Below are 9,439 nucleotides of genomic sequence, written 5' to 3'. Positions count from 1 at the left end.
TTTCTTTGGCAAGACTTTCACATACTGTTGGTTCCGTAGCCTGATGTTTCCCCCTAGTGGTGTCATTTGCAATCCAACAGAGGGTTGATATTATTTTGAAACCCATTTACATGCAACCAGCATGATTTTCAGTATTTATGTTTTTCCCAGACAACATTTCTGAAATGTGACAGTAATTTGTCTTTGATCAGTTTTGTGTTTATTGTGAGTTATTAGCCATTAAAGTGATTCCACAGATCCAACAGAATGTTTATTAAGATATAGCTACTGGGTGATAGAAATTATTGGGTTTTCTAAAACAAAACAAACAAATGTTTTGAAATTTGCTACAGTATTTTGCAAAATAACATACAAACTTAAATGGTGATATATATCTTCGAGTGACGCGATATTTTTTACAGTCAAAGAATGTCTTGTCAACCACTGACACGGCCTAATTGATTAATGAATGTCCCGTTAGGATTGGGGAGGATGAAAAATAGTCAGATTACCCTCTCGAAGCCTCTTTTCAGATTAATTCAGGACCAATTTAAAGCACCATTGCCTAATTACTGAAAGAACATGTTTGGTCTAACAGCCTGTACACCCATGCAGATAAACCCAGATAAAGAAAGATCGACGTAAGAGAACATGAGGCAATTTTTTGGACAACTTAAAGAAGGAAAAGTACACTTGTTGAAATGAATGCCTGCAAGCTGTTTGTTATTGAAATATTCGCTGTTATTGTATTTTTTGAGCAACCTGTTGACCAAAGTCGGTCCAAACGTTATGTAGTCATGGAAGAGGACGAAAGGGGCACTGAGATTGGAATCCTAAAGAAAGACTTGGACATTGGTGAATCTGGATCGCGTTTTCGATTCATCGAGCAACCGAATATCTGTTTGATTAACATGAGAGAGGTGGATGGACAGCTGTCGATAGGTCAACGAATCGACCGAGAGGAACTGTGTCATCGCTCACCACACTGCATGCTTCCGCTGGATGTAGTCGCAAGTTATAATGACAGCTTTCACCTAATTCATGTGGAGATTGAAGTCCTGGACATTAATGACCACTCACCGTTGTTCCCTGTCACTGACACTTATATTGAGGTCATTGAAAGCGCATCTTTGGGAACACGGTTCCCCATAGAAATAGCTTCGGATAAAGATATTGGCCAACATGACATACAGAACTACTATATTTCATCTAACAACCATTTTAATATCAAAGAGCAAATGGATGAAGGTGGAGATAGATACGCAGATCTCATGTTAGTTACAGAACTGGACAGAGAGACAGAAGACACTCTTACCATTTTGGTCATGGCAATGGATGGTGGAAGTCCACCCAAGTCTGGTATACTGACAGTACACGTCAAAATAGTAGATTTTAACGATAACAGTCCATCTTTTGTAGACGACTTTGTCAGTGTGGACGTCTACGAGCATACGTTAGTAGGTGTCTTGATTTCACAGCTAAATGCAACAGACCCTGACGAGGGCAAGAATGGTGAAATCATTTTTGCGTTTGCGGAACATACACCTGCAGATATACAAAACATATTCACAATCGATTCATTTACAGGGCGTTTGGTTCTCGCTAGAGAGGTTGATTTTGAGTTAACTCGTTTTTATGAATTCAAAATTAAGGCATTTGATTTAGGACTTAACTCCGTGCCAGCCGTGTGCACTGTCAGAATAAATATATTAGATGTTAATGACAACTCCCCCCTCATTTTTATAAAACCGTTCGAGTTTGACAAAGTTGCTTACATTAGCGAGCACGCGGCAGAGGGAAGTTTCGTGGCTGTGATCAGCACCATGGACAGCGACTCTGGGTTGAACGGTCAAGTGAGCTGTTCTTTGCAGGGCCATGAGCATTTCAGACTCCAGAAGGCCAACGAAAGTAATACCCACACTATAATAACAACCACACATTTAGATTGAGAAAAACAGGCTGAATACAACTTAACTTTTGTGGCAATGGACTTTGGAACACCACAGCTAAAAACACAGACGGAATACACTGTCCGAGTGAGCGACGAAAATGATAACGCCCCTCTTTTCAATAAAGTGGTCTACGAAGTTTGGGTCGAAGAGAACAACGTTGTGGGGGCATTTATCATGTCTGTGCTGGCTTTTGACCCCGATCTCGGACAGAACGCTGACATTACATACAAACTAACAGATGATCAGTCGCACACAATTCTCCCTTCGACACAGTTTGTGTCAATTAATCCACTGTCAGGGTCTCTATATGCACTGGAGACATTCGATTATGAGCAGATAAAAGACATCAAATTGAAAGTGCAGGCCAGTGACAGTGGGTACCCAGAGCTATCAACAACGGCATTAGTTTGGATAAGAATTGTGGACAAAAATGACTGCCCACCAGTGATAACATATCCTCGTTTAGTAAATGGTGTCGCTTTTGCTTTTTGGGCCACTGATGCGTCTAGTGATATCCCAGTGATGCAGATCAAAGCTCAGGACGCAGATGAGGGACTGAATGCAGAACTGAAGTTCCTTATCTTGGAGGACGCACGCAAATTATTTGCAGTCAATGAACGGACTGGCAACCTGTATCTCCAAGGCACACAGTCTAACCCCTCTGAGAAAATACTACTGGTAGAAGTAGGTGTGACTGATAAGGGAATCCCTCCCATGATGACTAAGGTGAAGATAAATGTTATCGTCACTGGGGTATCACCATCGACATGGCAAACAACGGCCCTGCCAGAATCAACAGACTTGGAGAAGAATCAGCTGACTCTTGAGTCTTGTCTTACCCAAATTGGCTGTTTTCTCCTATTGACAGGAGTCGTCCTGGTAATTGCATTAGTATATAGAGCCACCATTAGAAGGGGACACTATAGCACAATTAAAACGAAAAAGGATACTTCGGAAATCTGCCAACAAATAAAGATGTCATGGTTGGGTGAGTCTAGCAGTGAGTTGATCAGATCCTGCTCATCTGTCGATGAGCTACTTTTGAAAAGAGAGCTGGCATTACGTAAAGACACATTTTCATCTTTCGGCATGGAAGAGCAACTGCACGAAAATGATAGATTTGTCTATTGACAAATTGGTGGATGAGCTCTTTGGTTACAATCTCTTTCACTGAACTCTACCGATGAATATACCTTGTGGCACAAGTTATTGGGTCGACGAGCATCTATCTGACCTACATGGGAAATATAAAGCAATGATGAAGTAAGCCATATTCTATTGATTGATAAATGCATTTTTGCTTTGAGGGCAATTGGAGACCTGTCACTTTGTAGTACATCACTGCAAGCAAAATGGTGACCTTCCTGCTTTATTCTAAGTTGTTCTCTTCCTCTTCTGGTTCATAATATATATATATGTTTAGGAAGGTGTTTACGGATGTACATTTTGCCGTTAGGATTTCTAGCTTCACCAAAATGCCCAGCCTTATCAATGGGCCAAGTCTAAGCCCCCCCCTGTTACTGCTACATGGAAAGTTCCTATTATTTTCTGTAGAAATAGAAATAGCCTAGTTGTGGGCTAATACATTTTAATCAGTTGACTTTCTCATAGATTTATTTCCTCTCAACAGATATTCATCACAGTTGATTTATTGTAATGCAGTGTTCCTTTATTTTGTAAACTGTTATAAATGGATAAAACCCCTCAACGATTATATTCTAATGTGGGTCATTCTGGCTCCATCCAATAGAGCTGTATAACAGTTTCACTGGCCAAAGTTCAGGGAACTTTTTATTTGTTTTCAACCGCTTAAGGACATTCATGGAGCTCAGATGGTGGGATTATGTAAGATTTTAAACATCCTTCTCTTGTATTAGCATTTTCTTCAATCGACTTGATTTTGGCCTTCAGCAGATGGAATATTCTGCTCTTTCACCTGGACACATGTAGAATAGCCTAAAGAAAACCCATCAGCTTCTGTGCAGAATAGGCCATTCAACCTTTGCAAAAGAAAATATAAAATGTGTATATTTTACAAGATGACACTCATTTCAGTATGTAAACATATATTCCTCAGACAAGAGGTTCATTAAAGATGTTTCAGAGATCAGTTTTTTGCTGGAGCTTAGTGGGTATGGAGGCCACACCTCCAGAGGCCTGCTCTACTGAGTCCCTCATCCCTCTAGTCAACCAAAATGGAGTAGACTGATCCACTACATGTGAAGATGCTGATGAAAAGCAACCAATTTCCCAACAGACAAGTTCTCTTGTGAGAGATGTTGAATATCTTATTTATTACATTTAAGATGTACTATTCTGATTGATATGCTGTATGGACGATGTCAGTACACTTTTTTTGTCTGAGTGTTTATATTTGTCTTGTTTGAACATGTCTACAGCTATAATAGAACTTCAGGTATTTAGGCAGCTTTCTTTGTTGAAGATGCAATGTTGATGTTGAATGTTTTTTATTATTTACAGTGTTGAAATAAAAATGTTCTCAATGCCACATATTTCTCATATATTTTTATATCAATAAGAGAACCACAGCGGACAGAGTAAGACTTCTTAATACAATGGCACCACAACAAGGAGATGGCTGGCTATCTACATGTAGTACACATTGAAATGCAGAACGTGTGACATGATGAGACTTGACATCTTAAGTATTCATTAATATACAGTTCTTAATGACTGATGTTCATTTCATAATAACTTTGCTTCACAATCTATGTTAATGCATGTCCCTATACAAGAAAATCAATTTCACCACACCCTGACAGAGATGAAGACGATAAGAAGAGATACTGAATTAAAAACAAGCAGACTTCAAATTTGTCATTTCATATTTTATTTGTAAGAACAATTCTATATTCCAGTATTTCAATGATGACTAAGTGTTTATAAAATAAAACAATATTTACATGTTGAAAAAAATATATACAAGTACTGTACTGATGAATGTGACATGCATGTGTTCAAGTATATACATGTAACACATCAATCAGTATACAATAAAGTGAATACTACAGTTGCCTACATTGTTATGTTGAATGGCGGTCAAAAAATTGTTGCAACTTCAGACTCTGTTGCCACAGTAACAATTTCCGGTTTGTGCTTGTGCCTTCCACCAACTGCTGACTTGCTCTGCTGATGGGAGAAGTAGGAGGGGAGAGTGCCTGTCTTGGAGAATGTCTGCAAGCTGCTTCTTGGTTTGGGAAAGTTGGTGTTGTAGCCAGAGTCTTTCCAGGAGAGGGAATAGCCAATGGGATTGTTGTAGACTGGTGCTTGTGAAAAGCCTATTGTGTATGCATTGTCTCCTGAGTCCTGAAAGCTCTGGGTTGGTATTACACAGTAAGTGCCTTGCCAATCCACAGCCAGAGTGTTAGCAGCATTGGGTGAACCTGAAATAGAACACACACTTAGAGAATTACAATTTCGCCAAGAAGGCGAAAACTCCAGTTTTCATGAAAGTGTCAGTCATTGTTGCATGGCTGTGTACTCTATTCAGATGGGAGCTAGGCATTGCTGGCAGGGCAGGTGTGAAGCCATTTAAGTTTGAGACATACTATATAAATGCAAATCCTCATCATTATTATTCTACTACAAGCAAATATATAGAACTTTAAAAATTGAAAATAAATGAGGATAAACTCACCCTTGGCCCAGGGCTGAAATGTACTGAGGTTCCTCTTTCCTCCATCCCCGCTGATGTCAGAGTCACTGTCATTGAAATCACTGTCCCCTTTGCCACTGTCCTTCACGCTCAGCTGGTCTGTGTTCCCAGTGCCACTGTGAATAGAATCAAACATATTAGCCACCACCGCACCACTGTATCGGATTATTGATGTGTTTTTTTCACTTATGATGGCAGCCACCACACCAACCACCCTCCTCCACAGGACATCCCTGATTACAGTATGCAGAGAGAATGGGTAAGTACCAGCAATTCAGGATATACATGTGAATAAATCACATCATAATGAAAACAGGAAAATAAATATTCTTACCTTAGCTGCAGGCAGTATTTGTCACCTTGCCACACAGAAGTTGGTTGAAACGGCTTAGGGGGCAGGAATATCTTAGGAACACCGAGTAAGAACAGTTTCAGTTTCAGTCGTAGTTCAAAGCATAATTTGAATGCAAAGGAGTGGGTGGACAGTTCCAAAACTACAGGAAGCAATTGACTCACCTTTGTCTCGGAGTCTACACTCCTTTCTTCATAGAGACAAGAATCCTCCAGCGATGAGCTTGCCTTGTTGCTGAAGCAACCTCTCTGGCCACCATACATGTTAGGTTCAGTCGGTCTCTGCACGTGAAGAGGCCTACAGTCGAACAGACGTCGAGTCACTTCCTTCTTGGAGCCCTGGTTTCTTCTTTTTCGGTTCAGCTTGCACGTGACAACAACTATCAAAATGGCAATCAGCAGCAGGGCACACCCCCCACCGAGCATAACGATAACCAGGAGAGAAGCATCCAAACTGGACCGCTCCTCATCACTCGACGGTAACATGACGACAAGCTGGTCTTCAGAAGGCTGTGAGTCTGTGACAGCAAACCTAATAGTGGCAGTGGTTGAAAGGGGGGTCATCCCATTGTCGCTCACAGTAATCTTTATTTCCAGCACGTCTCCAATTTGTGAAGTCAGGCCCTGTTTCAAAGCAATCTCCCCAGTGTCTTTGTTCACGGCAAAGACGTTCGAATTACCCTGTACAATATGGTAGGAGAGTTCAGCATTGACACCTTCATCCTCATCTTCACCCTTGACCCTTAGAGCTAGATATCCCAGGGGTGCGTTGTAAGGCAGAGCAACATCAGCAGAGTCATTGAACAAAACAGGGAAAGTGAAACGGGGATAGTTGTCATTCTGATCAACAACTTTGATCCGGACTGTAGATGTGCTTGATCGCTGAGGTGAGCCTTGGTCTTCTGCTTGGATGGTGAATTCAATCTGCTTAAGGGTCTCAAAATCAAATGATCTCAGACTATACAATGACCCTGTGGCTGGGTCTATAGAGGCATAAGTTAAAATTGATGCGCCTCCAGTCACCTCTGAATCCATGAGTTTGTATGAGACTTTAGCATTTTTTCCAGTATCTAGATCCCGTGCAACAACTGTGGTTACGTACGACCCTGGGATATTGTTTTCCAGGACTGAAACTTCAAATAATGATTTGCTAAACAGAGGAGCATTGTCATTTTCGTCAGTAACTCGGATGGTATACTGCTTGATGGTTTTGAATGGTGGGGTTCCAAGGTCTTCAGCCACAACAGTAAGGTTATACTCAGGGATTCTTTCACGATCTAAAGTAGTAGTAGTTACTATCATGAATGTGTCTCCATAAGCCTGCTGCAGTTTGAAGTGCTGGTGTCCATGAAGGCTTGTTCGGACGTAGCCGTTTGAACTTGAGTCTCTGTCTGACGTGCTGATCAGGGCCACAAAGCTCTCCTCCGCGGCGGACTCCGTAATGAAAGCAACCCCGTCACTTGTAGAAGTCATTGGCTTGATTTTAATTTCTGGTGGGTTGTCGTTTACGTCAACAATGTCCACAACAACTTTGCAGGTGGAAGGGACAGAGTGCATGCCTAAATCTGAGGCCTTGATGTTCAACTCGTATGATCTCTTGATCTCATAATCAACTAAGGCTCTCAAAGTCACATCACCAGAATAGGGGTCAATATTAAAAACACGCGATACGTCAGAGGTCGGATCCTCGACAAAGCCATATCTCACCTCGCCATTAATGCTAGCATCTGGGTCAAAAGCGTGCACTTTCAGAACGCGATGACCTATAGGCGAGTCTTCGTAAAGTTCAACTGTGAGTGAATTATGTTCAAAAGTTGGGCTATTGTCATTAAAGTCCAGTACAGTGATGTACACCGTAATTGATCCAGACCTGGGTGGCTCCCCTCCATCGGTGGCTGTCACTTCGATGGTATATGAATCCTCAACTTCTCTGTCCAGTTTTTTCACCAACACAAGTTCTGCATACTTTACTCCATCTTCCCTCGTGCGCACATCAACGACAAAATTGCTCGAGGGAGAGATATGATAACTCTGGATGTAGTTACCTCCCACATCATGGTCAACTGCTATTGGCAAAGGAAATCTGGATTCCAAGGAAACGTTCTCGGATATCTCCAGTTTTGTCTCGTTGTGGAGAAATTGAGGAGGGTTATCGTTAATGTCCTTCACCTCAATCTCGACGTGAATCAGTTGAAACTTTTCTTTTGACAAAGCTACAATATTAAACGCGACAAAGCATCTGGGGGAGCGCGGACAGAGTTGCTCTCTGTCAATTGTTTCCCCGACGGTTAGAAGTCCATCAATCTCACGCATTTGAATTAAAGAGGAGTTTGACTCTTGCATAAAACGGAATGATGTCTCAGGGTCTTCCGATGGGTCAATCTTTAAATCCCAAGAGAGATTTCCAATCTCTGTCCCAGGCGCATCCTCTTCGTAGGTAAAGTATCTTGTCGTTGTACACTGAACACAGTAAAACAACCAAACAATCACCAACAACTCTCCAACTCCTCTAATTATGCAGAATCCCATTTTTCAGGACTAAGAAAACAAAGAACAGCATAAATGGTGCAAATAAAAACTTTCTGTTGAGGTAAATCTCTTAGCACAACCGGTTTGTCCAAGTACGGAGTGTCGAGCGTAGACAGTTGATCTATAAGCCTTGATGTATGCTAATACGTTGGTCCTTCAGCCAATGGCATTGAAGTGGCAAACCAAATGGCGCACAGTTGGCGCAAACTGTCGAGACTTATTTTCCATGTGCAAATGGTCTCAGACAAAATGATTTAATCTTTGATAATGTAATGACAAAGTGTTTATTTTAGAAAAGTCTGCTTAATACGATTATCCCAAAAGGCTTATTAAAGTATATGCTATTGTAAAATGTATTAGATGTGTAGTTGGCCAGGTTCACAATGCCAAAAACCAAATCAGATGTGTAAAAGACTGAAAGTAATTATGCCAAACCAATACTACAATATTTGTGAACTGTGTCTTTTAAAACATTGGCATTAATATGTATAATAGGCCTTCATTCAACAGAAAAATTGCATCCAACAGAGGTTAAGATTTGACTTTGAAGATTTGAAGATTTGAGTACTAAATAACTCTTCTCCCAACTTACTAAAGACCATAGCCACTATCAAGTGTCATTTGACAACCATATGGGTGATTAGCCTGCGTTGATTAAAAGGAGTGTTTTGGCTTCAAAGGGCTGGCTCTTGACACCCTCCACAAGTATGGGCTAAATCTGTCTGAGCCCCCTAGGGAAGCACATACAGGAAGGTGTCAAAAGCCACACTTTGCAAATGCAAAAAAATCCTTTGCTGCTGTGTTAACCCACAAATTGTAAGACCAAGTCATAATTTGTGTTGTGTGTGCATGTTTGTGTGTGTGTGGGGGGTACTTCTATACTCATTATGTTCTTACTGTTAGTTCATAATACACAGAATGGTGTTTTCCAGAAAGTGAGGGCAATGACTAT

The 9,439-nt window shown here is 41.0% G+C and overlaps 1 protein-coding gene and 1 pseudogene across 1 annotated transcript; one reads left to right on the top strand and one right to left on the bottom strand.

Moving 5' to 3' along the window:
- Positions 1-776: 776 nt before the first annotated feature.
- LOC124485615 lies at positions 777-2,814 on the top strand (annotated as a pseudogene).
- Positions 2,815-4,869: 2,055 nt separating this feature from the next.
- pcdh8 (protocadherin 8) lies at positions 4,870-8,487 on the bottom strand. Its single transcript, XM_047047321.1, has 4 exons — positions 6,124-8,487; positions 5,942-6,012; positions 5,590-5,723; positions 4,870-5,335 (listed from the first exon to the last, which is right to left on the bottom strand). Exons 1-4 carry the CDS (start codon positions 8,485-8,487, stop codon positions 4,992-4,994), a joined length of 2,913 nt encoding a protein of 970 aa, XP_046903277.1. The 3' UTR covers positions 4,870-4,991.
- Positions 8,488-9,439: the final 952 nt, after the last annotated feature.

Source organism: Hypomesus transpacificus, chromosome 23 (genome assembly GCF_021917145.1).
Source record: "Hypomesus transpacificus isolate Combined female chromosome 23, fHypTra1, whole genome shotgun sequence".
Lineage (NCBI taxonomy): Eukaryota > Metazoa > Chordata > Actinopteri > Osmeriformes > Osmeridae > Hypomesus > Hypomesus transpacificus.
This window is presented reverse-complemented; position numbering and strand designations above follow the sequence as displayed.